Source organism: Acinonyx jubatus, chromosome C1 (genome assembly GCF_027475565.1).
Source record: "Acinonyx jubatus isolate Ajub_Pintada_27869175 chromosome C1, VMU_Ajub_asm_v1.0, whole genome shotgun sequence".
Lineage (NCBI taxonomy): Eukaryota > Metazoa > Chordata > Mammalia > Carnivora > Felidae > Acinonyx > Acinonyx jubatus.
In genome coordinates, this window is record NC_069381.1 from 197,352,021 (window position 1) to 197,371,003 (window position 18,983).

Here is an 18,983-nt window from a genome sequence, read left to right on the forward strand (position 1 = left end):
CAGTTGGCCATCATCACAGGGGACACAGCGCCCCACAAGCAAGCACGGGCTTTTGGCAATAACTGTCCTCACTGAGAATAGCAGTGTTTGCCAAGAGACGCAGAAATGACTGAGTCATTTTACTCTGGCCGTCATTTCTGAGGGGGCACAAAGATGTGTGTGGTGAATGGGATGCTTAGTCCCTGAGAATTAGCTTTTTATTACAGTGAAGTCCATGCTGCATGACTCCTATTTAGGGAACCAGGGAAATTTCCACTGTAACCTCTCATGGCCCACTCATTAAAGGACCAGTTAACTGTTTTAAAGAAACTGATGGAAAATATATATTGGTAGGATTATTGAGAAGGATTTTATGAAGACAGGAGTAGGGATCTGGAATGCCAGGAAAAATGAAAAACACTGAAAGTTAATTCACTTACTAGCACACGCCACTTTTTGTGTGGGTTTTTTTGTTTGTTTGTTTTATTAGGAATTTTGAAAAACCATTGTAAAAATTTTCCAAATTGTTTCTAGGCTTTTATACAGAAACTCTAGGCAAGAGTGAGCAAGTTCAAATTAGAAAGTGTATTTTTAAAATAGATGTAGTTGCAGTGTATATTAGTGCTTATATGGATGCTTATTAAATATTTGCTGAGTGAGCGAACAGATTAATTCCTGAATTGTTTAGGTACTTAACAAAGAATGATACAAAAATGAGAAAATTGTTAAAATTAGAAGATTCAGGAGTAGGTGATCCAGTGCCCTACAGATAAAAGACAAAATTAGGACAAAGTGGAGTCCATATGAGACTAAGGCTGCCCCAGGTGGAGGAGGGTCTGGGAACGTGGGAAAAGGTGATGAAAACATTGCATTCCTGGCACTGCCCCCAGGCAGGCGGAGCACCCAGTAACACTTCTGAGCACCTTTGTCACTACGCACCCTTGAAAGTACCAGGTCACTGGCTTTCTTTCTTAAGAAATAAAAGATTGTTTTTTTTAAAGTGAGGGAGAGATGAAGGAGCATCCAAAGAGACTCAGAGACCTATCAGCCACTCTTAATGTAAAGACCTTTTTTAGCTGCAGAACTGCAAAATACACAGACACACTAAAAGAAAAAAGGTTTTAGGGCGCCTGGGTGGCTCAGTCGGTTAAGCGGCCGACTTCGGCTCAGGTCATGATCTTGTGGTCCATGAGTTCGAGCCCCGCGTCAGGCTCTGTGCTGACAGCTCAGAGCCTGGAGCCTGCTTCGGATTCTGTGTCTCCCTCTCTCTCTCTGACCTTCCCCCATTCGTGCTCTGTCTCTGTCTCAAAAATGAACAAACGTTAATAAAAAAAAAAAAAAACTAAAAAAAAGAAAAAAAGGTTTTATAAATGGGAAGATGTGACTACTGACTGGTTATTTACTCCTAATTTTTTGGTATTTTTTTAAAAAAGAGTCCCTCTCTATATTTTAGATACCACATACAGAAATATTTATAGATGATGTAATATGCTTGACGTTTGCTTCCAAACAATCCCTGGGTTGAAGGAGAAGGTAGGAGTACAGATGGGACAAGATTGGCTAAGTCGACAGGTGTTGAGGCTGGGTGATGGGTATATGAGCATTGATGACATCATCCTATTTTTGTTTGAATTTGTCTATATGAAAGGTCAAAAAGCAAAGTACCAGGCCACCAAAAAACCTGTGTGGCCCTACGGAGTTCTGTACCGTCCACAGATGGAAAGATTCCTTGTTCCCAGTGAACAAAGCTGAAATTTGAAATGCCATACCCCATTTCCCATTTCACCAAAGAAGAACATGACATATTTTTTTTATAAATAATGGTGGTTTCAGTATATATAGCACTTTGTCCTGGGAAGGACTTGTCTCCGTGTTTGCTCCAACCTGATGCCCCTCTACCCCCCCATGCCTCCAGGTTTCGGAAGAGCAGTGCTTTAACAATTTCCTGAAAGCCCTTCGAGAGAAAGTGGAAATTAAACAATTAAAGCATTTCTGGGACATTGTCGTTCAGGGTAAGGTGTCTTTTGTCATTTGCTCCAAACATTTATGCTGTTTTTTTCTAAATATAAATGTAAATTACATTGTCTGATGTGTTATGTGGCAACCTGATGACTTTCCATGTGGATTTGGGAAATGCTCAGTATCCAGTGAATGAAAAACCTTGCTTAATAAGCATAAATAAAAAGTGATAAATAATAAGTCAACACGCAAGTCCTGTCTTCAGCTGTGTGCAGCATGGCCCATTTCTCAGATGGTACCTTGCTGTTTGTTGGAAGAAACCATGTGGGCAAACACTGCCCTCTTTCTCAGATGCTTAGACCCTTTCGTCCTGTCCATCCTGCCGGATCCACAGCACTCTCATTGACTTCACCCACAGTTTGCTCTCCTGTGGCCTTTCATTAACATGTTCTTGGGCTTTCTACTCCAGCAGACCAGCATCTTCATGCACCACAGCCGCTCCCTCACATTGGACTGGTGCAGACTAATCTCAGAAAGAAGACAGCACACACTCTTCCAGTGTTAGGCCTGATGTTTGATTTCCTTCGTGCACTTTGCCCTTTTTTTTTTTTAACCTGACTTGATTTTCTTTCAGAACTTGATTTTCTTTTCAGGTAGTATAAGATATTACCTGTTAAAAATATCTGTTATGAAAACAATCGTGTTGAAAATTATGAAACTTTCCACTTGAAGTAGGGCCCTTGGATGAGTTTCAACCTGTGTTTCTGTGCAGATTCTGTGAAAAGGAGTTGCGGATCTTCCTATCCAGCTTCAAATGGCAGCTTCTCATCACTCAGGAACTATCTTCCTGACAGTTCATTTTTCAGCCCTTTAGCTTCTAGACTGGGGAGCAGAAGCCATTAGAATAGGTGGTGAATGGGGCTTACTCAGATCACTTTGGTGTCTCTGCTGCTGACCTGCTAGATGAAAGAGATTGTTTTTGGTATTTATTGATTGCCTCCAGCATATTGTTTACTGAACAGAAACTTATAGGACATACACAGGGTACATATTTACTGAGAGCTTATCTCCTGTTGAGAGAATACACATGACCTGTGCCATTCCTAGGTACAAATGGATGTTAAATGGGCTTTTCTTTCTTTTTTATTTAAAAACAATTTTTTAATGTTTATTTATTTTTGAGAGAGAGAGAGAGAGATTGAGTCAGAGCACAAGTGGGGGAGGGACAGAGAGAGGAAGACACAGAATCCAAGTCTGGCTCCAGGCTCCAGGCTCTGAGCTGTCAGCACAGAGCCCAATGTGGGGCTTGAACTCACGAGCCATGAGATCAGGACCTGAGCTGAAGTCAGACACTTAACTGACTGAGTCACCCAGGTGCCCCATGTGTGTGCTTTTCTGAAAGTGTATCAAGCATCAACTCTTTGAGGCAGGAATAAATCTTACGAAGAAGAGAGAACCGAAGGGTAGATTTTCTATTCTTGTTTTGCTCTCATTGAGCTAAAATTGACGTACGTGCTAAGTGGCAGACATGACCATTATAAGAACAAGTTTCCTCCCGACTTTGGGCCTCTTGCTGTTCCGTCAGTAGCCAGTAGAAGTCAAAATGTCTGCAGATTCTCATATTGGATACCTAATGGATTTGGGCCAAAGTATAGTTATTAGGTTATTTATTTACTGAACTTACACCATGCACAACATTGAGGGGAATATAAAGGTGAATAAAACCCTGTCCCTGCCCTGGAGAAAAGTGTGGTCCTTTAGGAGAGAGAAAATATGTACACATAGTTACACAAGGTAAGATGTGATGGGAGCCATTTCAAAGGTGTAAACAAAGCGATGTGAAAATTCTCAAGGAGAGATTTAATCAAGGAAGGCATCATAAGGCAGGCGGCATCCACAAGCAAAGTAGGAGAAAGGATAGGATGCAAGGAACAACAGTTTTGCATTTCCTACAGAGAAGTGCACCTGTATAATTTTAAAAATCTCCCATGCAAAGATGGGAGCGGCATGGTAGAAAGGAAGGTATGATTGGGATTGATTCTTTGCACTTGGATTTCACTCTGTGAATTACTTTTTAGATGGAATTACTCTGATCACCAAAGATGAAGCCCCCGGAAGTTCCATCACAGCTGAAGAAGCCAAAAAGGTATTGAGGAATAATACCCTGTCTGTAGATGAATTATTGTAATGGATATTTTCTGGATGTGCATTCTTCCTTGAACATTTTAAATTTTAAGGGTAACTAAATTAAAATGGGCCCCCATTCTTTATACAACCAATCGGCAGATTCCTCCAACTGCCCCATCTTTGTGGCTGATACTGTAAACTCGTTCAGTTTTCCATAGACTGCAGTAATGCTTCTAGAATTCACTTGGAACCGCAGCTTTATTGATTCTAGAGCTCCTGAAGTCCTTAGTGCATACCAAGTTTATTCTGGGCGTTGGTAAAGGCTCTGAAATCCAGGTCATCCAGTGATTCCCACCATGGCCACACATTAGTCACCGAGGGAACTGTTATTTAAGAAATTTGAAGGGGGCACCTGGGTGGCATAGTTGGTTGAATGTCTGACTCTTGATTTTGGCTCAGGTCATAACCTCAGGGTCATGAAATTGAGCCCCGTGTGGCGCTCTGTGCTAAGCTTGCGGGCTGCTTAAGATTCTTTCTCTTGGGGCACCTGGGTCGCTCAGTCAGTTGAGCATCTGACTTTGGCTCAGGTCATGATCTCGTGGTTCATGAGTTTGAGCCCTATATCGGGCTTGCTGTCAGCACAGAGCCTGCTTCAGATCCTCTGTCCTCTCTCTGCCCCTCCCCCACATGTGTTTTCTCTCTCTCTCTCTCTCTCTCTCTCTGTCTCTGTCTCTTTCTCTCAAATATAAATATTTTAAAAAAAGATTCTTTCTCTCCCCCTCTACTGCTCACACACTCTCTCTCAAAAAAAATTAAAAAATTAAAAATATTTTTAAAAAACCCAAAAACTAATGACCACACCCCACCCCCAAAGATTCTGTTAGTCTGAAATTGAGGTCCTGGGCAGGGTTTGAGTTCTTAAAGCCCCTCAGGTGATTGTGCTACATAGACAGTAGAGAAACCCTAGTATTCCAGAGTAAGACAAAGTATTCCCAAAGGTGTTTTTAAATAAAAGACCCCATGTATTGACACAAATAGACCAGGGTCTCCCTGTTTGTATCTGATTCAGCCATGAATCAGATATATTGACTGTTGAGTTTAGTAATCTTTCATTATACCTCAGGTCTGTGGTGAAATTTTTTTTTAAGGTTTTTTTTTCTTTTTTAATTTTTTATTTGAGTGTGGGAGAGAGCACGAGTCACGGAGAGGGACAGAGGGAGGGAAGGAGGGAGGAAGGGGGAGAGAGAGAGAGAGAGAGAGAGAGAGAGAGAGAGAGAGAGAGAAAGAAGAGAGAGAGAGAATCTTAAGCAGGCTTCACGCTGAGCGTGGATCCCACGGCCCTGGGATCATGACCTGAGCCAAAATCAAAAGTCAGATACTTAACTGACTGAGCCACCCACGTGCCCCATGAAATTTTAATATATTTTAATAAAATTAAATAGGGTTTCTCACAAGTATGTGTTTCATAACATTAACTTCGTTGCAGTACCTGACTGATCCAGCCCTGCTGGCACAACACCCAGCAGCTGTCAGTTACTGTGCCTGGCCCCTGCCATCTGCTGGGCACTGCGCTAGATCAGACAGCACCCTGCCCTTAAACCATCAGTTACAGGGTTGCAGAGGAAGATAGTAGAGATTCAAAAAACTAACAACACACGCTAAGGGAGAGCTTGATCTGGGCTAGCAGACAGGAATCTGTTAAGAGAATGGCAGGAACAAGGCTGGAAGTTTTCATCTTATGGCTAAATTCAGGCCAAATTTAAAAATGCCTTAAATTTTCAACTCAATAAAGGCATTTGGCAGAAACCATAGTATTTTTGGGGGGGGGGAAGAAGTTAGAATCTGTTAGAATCTGTATTAAGCACTTTGCCTGGCAAAAGCATTTTGTTAAAGAACATATCCGGTCCCTGCTTTCAGGAGGTAAGATCCTGAAATTTTAGAAGCATACCCTAAGATGCTGATTTTTGTCTCAAAAGAGGCTCCACAGGGTCTGTACCCTCTTCCACCACAGTCAATACTGTGAATATGTCCATACTCAAGAGTATGTCACCTAACTGCTTGGTTTTATTTCTGTTTGTTACTTTATACAATGGCATGATATTTCCCCCTTGAACTAGAGCGTATCATTCAGTGCTCTCCAGAGAGACCAAACCAATAGAATGTATATATGGGATATATGGGTGTGTGGGGGGTGGAAGGGGTTGGGAAAAGATTTATTTTGAAGAATTGGCTCGTGAAATTGTGGGGACTGGCCAATCTGAAATTTGTCAGGCAGGCCAGCAGGCTAGAAATTCAGGCAGGATTTCTGTGTTACACTCTTGAGGCAGAATTCCTTCAATTGATTGGATGAGGCCTCCTAGTATTACCAAGGGTAATCTTTATTTCAAGGCAGCTGATTGTAAATGTTAATCACCTTCACAACAACATCTAGACTAGTGTTTTGCACACCGTAGCTGGGCACTGTGGCCTAGCCAGTTGACACAAAAAATTAGCCATCACTTAGCATGAAGGCTTATCAGTCAGCTTTTGCTAAACAAGTAAAGTAAGTCAAGACAAATCATTGCATTAAAAAAAAAAAATCTGTCATCCAGGTGAGAGTTGAGTACGTATTACTGTTAATGAAGAAAGCAGAGAAGCACAGATCTGAAAAGGGAGTGTTTCCCTCCCAGCAGTGCATCTTAAACAAAGGTGTCATGGCTAAGTGAGTCCAGAATAGTAGGGAGGAAAGAAGTCTAAGAAGGGATGGTGTGCTTCTTGCAAGTTGTCTGAGGCTTGTTCTGTGCTGCAAATGCAGTATCTTCTTTGGAACTTAAAGGCACAGAGCCTAACCTTGGGGAATCTCAATGTCTGATCATTAAGGTGCAGAGAGGAATTTCAGTTAATGACTAGGTGTGGGGCGCTGTCTGTCCTTACATGGTTCCAGTGTCAGCAGAGCTGATTGCAGTTGATTGTGAGTTAAGACAACTCTGAAAACTTCCCATCTTTTTGTTCCCAAAACATTCATTTTGTTTGTCAGGGGGGAAACTTAATCCTTGTATTAAAACAAATTTTTTTTTAAGTTTTTTTATTTATTTTTTGAGAAGAGAGAGAGAATCCCAAGCAGGCTCTGCACAGCCAGTGCAGAGCCCGATGCAGGGCTCGAACTCACGAACCTGTGAGATCATGACCTGAGCCAAAACCAAGAGCCAGCCGTCTAACTGACCGAGCCCCCCAGGTGCTCCTGTGTTAAAGATGTTGTTAAATGGCACTTGTTGATTGTGGGAGAGACATGTGGGAGAGAGAATGCACATACAGAGGATACTGGGGAGAATCACTGAGGAAGGGCCTGGCTCAGGGAAACTGGCTTTTTGTGGTTTCCAAGACCTACTGCAGCAGGGCAGGGAGGGGGAGCCTCTTCTGACTATGCACTGCAGGATTTATATTGCCTACAGAGGGAGTATTAAGTTTGGACACTTCCCAAATAATCATTTAAGGAAACTGGACTATAAGAGGTTGAAGGGCAGTCCTCACAGTCCATTTCAAGTCTGCCAAGTTACTTACCATAAGTCACTTAAAGTTAGAAAGCTGTCAAATTATTATTAAATGTTGATGATTTGCATGGGATGTCTGTTTGAAATGAAAATTAAATCCTAACTTTACACTTGCACATCTTAAGGAGAGCCATTTCCCTCTGGTATATTCTCGAAAAGTGTAGATTTTAAGACTCTTTGAGAAATCTAGGTAAGTCAGTCCTGCTCCAGAAATAGAAAGTTCTTCCATGATGTAAGTTTAGATAGTCACTCTCTTTTAAATTCACTCATAGCTCTCATTTCATTTTGAAGCCTAGACTATAAACATGATGCCTCTTTCCCCCCAACTTTTGCTTTTATTGTCACTATAATTTGCTAGGTCTTTCACTTAACTTTTTCTGTTTCCTTTTGTTACTGTCAGACATACATTCTCATTTGATGTTTGATAGAGCCTTCGGATAGCTCTCATGTCCACCCCTCAAGGCGTGGCTCTGTTGGGGGTGGTGTGCAGCTTACGCCCGGCACGTTCCAGGAGCATTGGGAGGTTGTTTGCCCTGGGACCACCGGTAGTAACACACCTGGACTTGTGGAAGGTTAGGATAGGCTGACTCTTATTTGAAGTTTGTCTTCTTTATCAAAGACTTCCTTTTTTTTTTTTTTTTTTTTAAATAACTTTCTTCTTGCTAACCTATGTTAGAGTTAGAACAGTGGTTCTCAACCAGGAATGATTTTGCTCCCCAAGAGACATTTGGTATTGTCTGGAGTCATTTTGGTGGTTACAATGGTGGGTATGGGTGCTACTGACTCCTAGTGAGCAGAGGCCAGGGATGCTGGGAAACATCCTGTGTTCACAGGACAGCCCTCTAACATAAAATAATTATCTGAGGGCTCCTGGGTGGCTCAGTCGGTTGAGCAGCCGAGTCTTGATCTCCGTTCAAGTCATGATCCCAAGGTCATGGGATTAAGCCCTGCCTGCATCAGGCTCCATACTGAGTGTGGAGCCCGCTTAGGATTCTCCTTCTCTCCCTCTGCCCTTCTCCCCTGCTCGCTCTCTCTCTCTCTCTCTCTCTCTCTCTCAAATAAAAAATTAAAAAAAAAAAAAAAAGAATTCTCTGGCCCAAAATGTTGAATAATGATGTTGGGAAGCCCTGGGTTAGAAGAATTAAAACAAGCCAGATCCTTAACTAAGGCAGAGGAAGTTGGCTTACGTTGTGTATAATTTCATTCAGCTGGAAAGAATTCTAATGATCTTCTAATGGAGTTTTTATTTTTGAAACGTAACGCTTACAGGGAAACTTAATACATAAAACAGAGAAGAGTGGTGCCTCTCAGTTGGTGGACAATGAGTGTGGCAGTTTGGGATTACCCGTGCACGGGGGACTCAGAAGAACACACAGGACCTCAAGGAACAGAACCTGAAAAATACTGATCCAGTCTAACCTCCTTATTTCATAGATGAAGAAACATAGGGCCCCAAGAAGTAGAATAACATGGCTGAGATCTCTTCGTAAGTCTCTGGCCGAGAGTCCAGTTCTAGGACTGGCCCCCAGTCCTTCATTCTTTTTACTCCATACTAAGAGCACGGAGGGGAAAGAGGATTTCTCCCCATGGCTTTGCTGTATTATTTTTCACAGATACCAGGGGGCTGAGAGCTATGTCTAAATAATCATTTGATGGGAACTCTGTGGGGGGATAATCATCTTTTTAGTACTTGTTTTCCTTGTAGCCGCCTAATCTAGCCTTCTCTTTTGTTGTTGACATTTACTGATTTTCTACTTTAGCATCACAGACGATAGGAGTTTAGCAATCTGGTCATTTTACAGACTCCATCTAGAGAGGTGACATTGACTTGCATAGTGTCTCCTAGCAAGTTCATGGCTAGCAGAACTGAGTGGAATCTAGAGCCCCGGAAACCATTATGGTCATCTTCCCACCACACCATGGCGCCACCGCTCCATGCCTCCAGCCACATCTACGTACAGGAAAGATGCTCGTGTCCCCTCTTGCAAGAGTACACCCAGTTTTCTGTGTGTGAGTTTGTGAGAGATCTCCAAACTTGTGAAGGATTATAAGATAAAATATGTGAATCATTTCTTGAGAACAGTTTTCTTTAACTGCTGTCCCCTGTTGGCCCCATGACAATTTTTCCTTTGCTCTTTTCCACTTTTCTTTTCTGCCTTAAATCTCTGGTGTAGTTGTTTCGTATGCTAATTCAAAGAAAAGCAGTAAGGAAAATACTACAGTTTTATCTTATATTTGTTTAGAGCTTGATACTTTTAATATAAAGTTTTAAAATTTTTATTGAAGTGGAACACACATATAATAAGTGCCCAAAGCTTAAATATGCAACCTGATGAATTCTTACATATTCACATATATGGGTACCCACCACTCAGATCAAAATATAGAACATTTACATTACCCCAGAAGCCTCTTTGTACCCTTCACATTCAGAAACCCCTGGTCCCCGGGGTAACCACTATTCTGACACCTGTCACTTGAGCATAGCTTTGCCTGTCCTTAACCTTTATGATTCATCCGTGATGTTAGAGTGGTTCATCCTTTGTTATAGCTATGCTCCCTTTTACGGTTATACCATCATTTATTTATCCATTCCCCTCATGGTGGGCATTTGATTGTTTCCAGACTTTGGCACTTATGAATAAAAATGCTATGGCTCTTGTACATACACGTCATTTGGTGGACATATATTAGGTACACTCCTAGGAACTGAACATAAAAGCTACATATGACAAGGTAGGTTTGCATACTTTTTTCCATCTGAGGCCCACCACAACCCATGAGATAGAGCGAGCACTAGTATTCCCTTTTGGTTTTGGAGGGAAATGAATTATAGAAAGGTCAAGCGGCTTGCCCATGAGGCTGAGGTTAGCTAGGGTTACGGTTATGTTCTCCCACAGCGGGTTGCCAGATTTCTCTGCTGTGCAATATGGCCTTTGTAGCACGATGTAAGATATACACAGGGTATAAACTCACATGTATGTCCTTTTAGACAAAATACATGCAAACAGACTTGTTCTTCCTGATGCTTTTATACATCTGGATTATGGGTGGACTGGATAGTATTGGAGTCAGCCCGCTGGAAGCCATGTGAGTTTAATTCAGGACTGGTCAGGATCTGAGCACAAGCTGATGATTAGTTGTTAGTCTTATGGAGGGGTTAGACTGGTTGTTTCCATACAGAGGTTACTGACTCCATTTCCCTGCTGTGGCCAGGATTGTATTTCGGTGTGCTTGCAAAGCAACAGTTTGTCCATTTCACAAAGCTCTTCAAGTCAGGACACTCTTTCTTGGTAACCCCAAGTGAATCCTGGTGGTTTGAGGAAGGAGGAGTGTGTCACACAAGTATCCTTTCTATTTATTCTCAACCTGGCAGCATTGCAGAGGGAAAGAACACGCGAGAAGATGAGAGTTGGCTCCTGCCCCTTCCTGCTGCGTTCAGAGAATCTGTTGCTTTTATTGAGAAAGCAGGCCAGTCATCGAGTTCTCTGCTATATCTCCAGCTTCCCGTCACACTGCACAGCCTGCAAATTACTTGCAGTTAAAAACTCTGATGAAGAGGAGTGATATGTGTAAGGGATCAGCCTTGCCTGGGGCTTTGGGGAGATGATGGCAGCCCGGCTTTTAGCCATCATTCGCTTGCGCAGAAGTATGAAGCAGATCTGTCAGGAGAATCACTTGCAGGTGCTTAGCACGTGCTGGAAATGAGAGTTTGCTTGCTGGTGCTCCTCTCTTCCTAGGAGGTCGGCCTGGTCTCAGCGATGGGCCGTTGTGTTTAATTGTATGCACTGCAGTCGTACTGTGCAGACAGCCCTGCCTTCATCTATCTGGTAATTGCACCATAAAACGGGGGTGTGCAGGTGAGGAGGGATGGAGTTTGGAGCTCTTAGAGGCTATGTGCCAGAAAATGTTAGGGGTTTTCTAGACTGGCAAGTACCTACCACATATCCGGTCCCTCAGGGTGATAAAGGGTATGGTGGACTGTGGAACTGCTGGGCCCTGGGAGCGTGTTTGTGTCCGGCAGGTGCTGCTGATGTGTGGCCCCCCCCAGAGGTTTCTGGAAAAACACAGCTCTGCTCTTAACCCTCTTCACCCAAACTGGGCAAGTCTTTTAGCCATGCATTCCTAATGTAAGAACTATCATGCAGCTAAGTGGTAATGCATAGGAGAGGCAAGGAACAAAGTAAAAACCGTTTTTTAATGATGGTAATTAGAATCATAATCTAAGGTATCTAGGATATCCTAGACCTCTTAGAATCTAGGATAGAGCAGAGTTTAATCTTTAGACATAGACCATATGCAGATACACGTGTGGTGGTCATTTATCTGTACTTGGCCCTCAGGTATCTTAATAATCAACTAGAATAAATAAAAAAGAATTAATGGTACAGAAGCTCCATTATAGTTCTACTTCAGACTGTATCCCCCTTTGCTAGCATTTCCCATCTCTTATACCATTGATGCCCAGCACTGAACATGGTCCAGTTTCAGGTCAACAAAGGGCCATGGAAAGATCCATGAGTGTCCTGAGAAGGAATACATTCCTGAGTCTCTCAGTCAAAACTGAAGTTAATGAGTGGTGAGTGGTTTTGACTGAGGAAAAAAAGTCCAGGACAGAGGCTGAGTCAAAAGCAAACCGTCATGGCCATGGCCATGGTGCCAGTTCTGCAGATACAGTGTCCACCGATGCCGTCTTATGACCCGTGTGTGTGAGTTTCTGCACTCGAGGGATGGCAGGACGTGCAGCACTGGCTTCCTGACACTTGCGGCACATAGCCTAATATTTCAGGTGACTTTGGCCTTGTGCTCCATGCACACTGGCCCTGAGGAGTGCAGGCGGGAGAGGGAGGCCCCACCTTTAAAAACGCTCCTCTGGGTTTGGCTCTGCGGCCATTTCAGGGACTTAGGGTACCAGGAGATGGAGCACCCTCTGGGGTTAGATGAGTGGATGACAAACCCCAGCTCTCAGACCCAGTTACTGCCTGCCTGGAAGAGAGGAGACCCCACTGCTCTCTCCTAGAGGGACGGGGAGAGAGCAGGAGTGTTCAGATGATTTTCAGGGGCTCCCAGCACTCTTTTAAAATCTGAATTTCATCCCTAGATCCTTGCAGACTTCGATTCAGGGCGCTTGCTTTTCTGTGCATCTGCCTTTCAGAAGCTCCAGGTCTAGAATACTAATGCTGAACAGAAGCATGCATTAGCAGCTTTCTCCTCCACCTTTGTTTTTCAGACGTTTTCTAACCAATTGAAGGATTTCCAGGAAAGGAATTGCACAGCTTCCCAAGCTCACCCATTTTTGTGTTTCACATCATTTACAGGAAGTCCTTCCTTTTGTCCTCCATAGAGTTGAGGAATGAGATTCTAATTGTTGGGTTCACACACTTGATTCTTATGCTCCTTTCAAAAGAGACCAAAACGTAATCGTTCCGGGAGTTTAGTTCTTTTCCTTATTTTAGAGAGAGAGAGAGGGACAGCACAAACAGGGGAGAGGGGCAGAGAGAGAGAGAGAGTGAGAGAGAGAGAGAGAGGGACAGAGAGAATCTTAAGCAGGCTCCAAGCTCAGCTCATAGCTTGATCCCATGACCCTGGGATCATGACCTGAGCTGAAATCAAGAGTTGGACACTTAACCGACTGGCCCAAGGAGCCCCAGGTTTGGTTCTTTTCTTACCTCTAATGAGCACAAAAGTCCCCTGGGGAAGCAGAAATGGAAATGTCTGCAATGCCTGACACGGGGCCCTCTGGTGGGGTCACTGCCTTGGCAAACCATGTCGTTTTCTCCCTCTTCACAAGAACTTTCTCTTGGTGACTAATTAACGTGAGCTATTCAACTTAAAAATTGGTGCTCTTGTCCAGGGCCAAATGAAGGAGTATGCATCAAGATGGTGCTGCTTTGAGGCCACTGCAGTGAGACTTTGCTAAGCAAGCCTTCTTAGGTCTGCCTGTGACACCACCAGCAGACTGTCCCCTCCATCCAAAGAGGCAAAAATGTCATTTTGGTGTCATGCCTGGCTTTGTATTCACAGTTTCTGGCCCCTAGAGAAAATCCAAATGAAGACGCAGCAGCCATATTTGCAGAAGGTGGTGACGTGGATGATTTAGTAAGTGCTTTTCATCTCTTCCAGGTGTTCTCCAGATCGGACTGGTCCGAATGTAAATACAGCCACAGTGCTGCCTATCATAGGCCTGTTTCTTATTTGAGTTTTAATTGCTGACACACCAGAAGCTCCCTACACTATTATTTATTGCCGTTATAAATTTAATCAGATAGGTAATTTCATAAGGAAATTCCCGTGCTCTCTGGTTTCACTTATATTGTTCATTCAGTTTAATCCTTTCTCGTGAAGGACTGAAAAGAGCTGGTGAGGCCATTCCTTTAGTAGCAAAATGTCATAATTTACTGAAATTGCTCTCAACCAAAATAAGCAATACAGCATGCAATTTGTGTGGGTTGACAAGTAAAAACAGCCTTTTAAAAGCCTAATTCTTGAATTTTGTCAATTAACTTAATGTAAACAAAATCAGCTGAGAGGCATTTGGGGGATTTCGGGACCTCCTCACGCCTTGTCTGGTTGCCTGGGAGGCTGTGTAGGTCTTGCCTTTGTATCCATCCTTCATGTGGGGAAACTTCCCACCTTTTAGCCTCACACCACAGCTAATTCCAGTACAAACTTTCAGTCTGTTTGTGGAGAAGTCTTCAGTGTTGTGACCACTTACTGGGTCTTTAACTCCTGAAACAGCAGAGTTAGTACATGTATGCCACCAGTGAAGAGAGCCATTGTTAAACTCCCTCTCACCAGGGAAGCAGCGGTCCGTGGTTGGCCTGGCTCCTTTCTAAAAGTGTTCTTCTCATTCACAGCTGGACTTGATATAGGTCGTGGCTGTGTGGGGAATCTGCGAGAATTGTCACCGCTCTCACGCTGGGAGTTCTGTCCAGAGGAGGCCATTCAAGGGAACTGGAAGCTCTGGGGATGGTCTCTGTAGGTTCTGCGGAAGAGAATCTCCTAATTCTCTGGAATGAGTAGATACAACTATAAGGGGTCATTTAGAGCCTATACATGTTTATAAAGAATCGTTGTTTTCTGATCAGTGTATTATTTCCTTTGTGGTCTTTATGATCTCGGTATATTTATGCATGTGCTTTGAAGTTTTTGGAAAACCAATTTCTTCCTGACCTGGTATATTGGTAAGGATCGCAGGCCTCGTGGAGCTTCACCTCGTGTCATTGGTGACCTTCTGAGTCCTGTCCTGGAGGTGCAGCCCACTGTCCGACCCCCCAACAGCTTATGCTGGTCATAGAGTGGCATTAGTTCCTTACCGACAGAAAGGTGGGTTTGGGAACTCGTGGCTAAGGGCTGACTCTTTGTGTTTTTATTTAAGCCTTTCATCCCCACATTACGTCAGCTGTATGTGTAGGTGGTTTTCCTTGAGCAGGGTGGGAGGGGGGCACAGCTTCCCTGCTCACGAAGCTACGGTGGTGATCTCATGAAGAAATGCTCTTCTGGTCCAGCCTCTGACAGATCCGCCAACCCTGAAACAAAACAATGGGGAAGTTCACCCCCTGTAATTAGGATTTCATCGTTTTATTACTGCCCACCTACAGGTCTCACAGAGACAAAGTGTGTGTTCAAACACTTCCTTAATTTCCCATTCTTTTCCAGTCTCCTTTCCTCTCTCTCTGGGTGACGTTTCCTTTCCCTAAACGAGAAAATAGCAAAACCCTTACTTTTCCAGACCTCATTCCTTTCCTGAGTTCTAACTCCTCCTCCCTTGGTGTCACAAACCTTGTGACGCCCAGTCTCCCCATACCCTCAGCACTCCGTAACAGGTCACTGTTTCATTTCATTCTGCAAAGGTGGTATTGAAGGCATAAATGACTCGCCCCTCCCGTGGCTTGCCACTCACTGTGAATTATCTGCAAAAGAATTTTTCAGTGCCAAGCGGGGAATTAGAGACCCTCTGTGCATTGCTTGAAGACGGATCTCCCAGCCAGCTGAGGTGAGAGAGTAGTGGTTTCCTGTAGGCCTCTGGGTCATCCCCTCAGTACTCTGCACATCTTGACATCCAGGAACCCATTTGACGCAAGCCCAGTGAAGGATGCTGTCCGTACCTTCCTGTCTAGTTGGATGGTTGCAGCCCGGGGCACGTCTGTGACTTGGACATAACTGAGACGTGTCATATCCAGAGGGGAAGCTTTGTACTCTCAATTCTACCTTATTCTCATCAGACCCTCCTGGCAGTATGAATCAGTTCAGGTGTCGGGCCTGATAAGAATCCCTCATCTCTGGCAGTTTGGGGAGTTCCTCTTGGAGATAGTCCTTCCGTCAAACCAGGAGAAGTTCGGATCAAGTTAGTCCTTTAGATCTGCTGGTACTTTCTGATCTGTGTTGTACATGGTGGGATTATTTGTGCTTCTCTAACCTCACTTTTACCTAAATTGTCTGAATATGTGAAGAAAGAAAGAAATTAATTTAACAGGCTAGGGAGGGAAAGGACTAGATTAGTCACGCGGTTACTAAATCCACCTCCTGTAGGCACAGAATGCATGCTGTGTGGACTTGGTCAGAACATACTCTTTTGAGTGAGGGCACGCATGATGTTTTGGACGAACACACCAAGATCCCATTTCCCTGAAACGAGTTTTGCAGGTCTGTAGAACCCCCAGGTTTTCCACCAGCTGTGGCCTGGAAGAGCAGCAAGCAGCGCATCATGGTCTGCAAGCCCGGGCTATAAGCCTCAGATGCCTAACAGTCCCGCGAATGATAGGCGTGTATGCGAATCGGCGGTCAGGGACTATCATCCTTGTCACCTTTGATCTTCAGTGTCACTAACATTTGTTGACTTCTAGAGGGAGGAGTTAAGGTGGCCGGAAAGTAGGGGGACCAGGATTTCCCTTGTCCCTCAAACACAGCTGTATCAAGGTCAGATCCCTTGGAACACCCAGGAAATCAAGCTGCAGAGTGGCGGAAGGATCTCCACAGGTGGAGGGAGACAGCTTGTTGACTTACAGAGGAAGTAGAGGTAAAGGAGGGGGGGGGGGCTCCCCTTCACCCCTCGGTCACAACCCAAATGCCCCCTCAAGAGTACATACTGCCCCCCTGTTAAGAACCACCTTTAAATGTTAGAGTTTGATTCTTTGCCAATTAATTTACATATAAAGTTAGACTCTTCGGAAATTATTTAGAAAACCATGTTGGGAATAGGCAGTTTTTTAATCTAGTTCCTGGTGGTTTTAAAAATAAATGCACACATACGTATTTCTGTTTTGAATATGTACAGTGGTAATGACTGTCTTTGTAGCTGATTTGATTCAAGCAACAGATAATCTTTTTGGTCCATGGTCTCAGCGTGGGTAGGGGAAGGACGCTAGACCATTACAGATCCTGAAATCAGGTTCTGCCTCTGCTGCTTGCCGTGTGGCCTTTGTCAGTGTGCGAACCTATTACCTGCCTTCCAGGCTTATTAAGGACAACGTGCCTGTGAATGTACTCTGTAAACTACAAAATGCTTTAAAGAAATAAAGCACTGTGGTATTAGGAAAACCCAAAATAGAGGTCATGGGCAGGACCTTTGAATAGGTCTGCTTTCCTGTCTTTGTCTTTTTCTTTCAGAACCCTGAGTATACCAGTGCTAACTTTCATAATTACCTACTGCTATTGGACTTAGGCTTTCTTTCTAGTTATTACATGAAAATTAAGGTGTCTATGTGATCAAGGTAGGGGGTTAGGACCCAGGGAAGTGTTGATGGTTTTGATAAGGTGACCACGCATCCCAGTTTACTTAGGAGTTATTGTCCTGGCATAATGGCTTCCTGATAGGAATTATAGATTATATTGTCCCCCTAGATTTTGACCATACTAAGTTAGTGTCAAACTCAACTCATTCCAAGGAATGACCATATCCTGCCTTGCCAAACACCTCTTTCCTGTTAATGCCCTGCTGGAGCTAAACACACAAAGAGCAAACAGCAAAATGGAAACCATCATAAGGAGAGCAGCTTGGGGCTTCAGTTTATAGCCTGCTTCTTACATCTAGATCTTGTCACCAGCTGGCTGTCAAGCCTAGGACAGAGTAAGAGCATCTTGTGGGGACTACTCAGAATAGGCTTTGGTTTTCTTGTCTGTCTGGCATCATAGAGCAGAAGTAGAAATACCTGTGGAGGTTAGTATATGTATAAGCTGTTAAGGGTTTAAATGACCCTGAGTAGACACGGCTCAGTCACCAGTCACATTTGTGAGTCCTCCCTCCCTCCCTCCCTCCCTCCCTCCCTCCCTCCCTCTAGCAGGCAGGAGAGAATCAGGAGGGGGATAGGGAGGGGGGGGGGCTTCTTCCAGTCTATACTTTGACCTCCATATAGGTCAGTCCACCTAATCAGCAGTTACAATCCCTACCTAGGTATTGTTGGCTTTCTGTGGTCACCTTGGAGAGGAAGGAAACATCCCTTTTCTCCATCTGAACCTAACTCTGGACTAGATTTCCTTCTATTCTTTAGAAAGACATAATGGCATTGTGCTTCAGAGTGTCCCTGGATGTTCGATACTCAAGTGCTTATTAATCCTCATGTCAGTAACACTTGACAGCTCTGTGGCCTTAGCAAGTCCCTTAACCTCTGTAAACAACAGAATAGCGAAGTCACTTGTATTTCATCTGTGGGAAGGGTGGCCCAGGAGAAGCCAGGTCAAGACCTGACTGAGATCCTCTCATTCATAGGGGGGATTTATATCTATGGCTTTGCAGGGATGGCTTGAATATTAGGAACACATGCTGCCTGGGGTAGAGATGAGGCAACCCAGGTGCAAGCCCCATTCCCAGCCTTACATGTTACATTTCCCAGGCCCATCCACCTCTGCAGCATCGTAGATGGGTAAGGGCTCTGATAGGCCCTGGAGGATGTGTCTTGTATCATGTCTTAGCTTGGGTGAGTCTCTGGTTTTCTCTATGCCTTCTTAACCATTTCATGCTGGGAATTATAGTAGCCCTCGCAGGGCCAGGGTGAGGACCCAGGAGCAGATAGTGGGATGGCAGGATGGGGAGAGGCCTGTAGGAGGAAGATGACACCACTGAGGAAGCTTGAGGAACAAGAGATGTGATGGTGGTAGTGTTCTTGCTAATTGCCACCCTTTCTTTTGATGAACGTCACAAGTGAGGGGAGAGTTTTAGAGGCAGAGGTGGGTGAAGAGAAAGATTGCCCACCTAGCAGGGAAGGGGAACTTCAGGGATTAGGAAAACGCAGGTGTGTATAGAGCATTTTATTCTTAGTTCCATCCTGTGTGGGTCTCCCCTCCAAACACTCAGTGAAATACTTCTCACTAATGTGTTTGGAGTTGGTTATTTCAGAGGTTTCACATGTGCTGAGAACTATGTGCTTCAGGGACGGTAAGGGTGAAACA

At 44.0% G+C, this 18,983-nt stretch overlaps 1 protein-coding gene across 1 annotated transcript in view; it reads left to right on the top strand.

Annotated features, from left to right (window-relative positions):
- XRCC5 (X-ray repair cross complementing 5) overlaps window positions 1–14,679 on the top strand; it is an 89,945-nt gene extending 75,266 nt beyond the window's left edge. The window contains exons 18-21 of the mRNA XM_027051248.2: window positions 1,895–1,991; window positions 4,017–4,084; window positions 13,620–13,694; window positions 14,453–14,679. Coding sequence (XP_026907049.1) covers window positions 1,895–1,991; window positions 4,017–4,084; window positions 13,620–13,694; window positions 14,453–14,467 — 255 coding nt within the window. The 3' untranslated portion in view covers window positions 14,468–14,679. The remainder of the gene's footprint in view (window positions 1–1,894; window positions 1,992–4,016; window positions 4,085–13,619; window positions 13,695–14,452) is intronic.
- The last annotated feature ends 4,304 nt before the right edge of the window (window positions 14,680–18,983 follow it).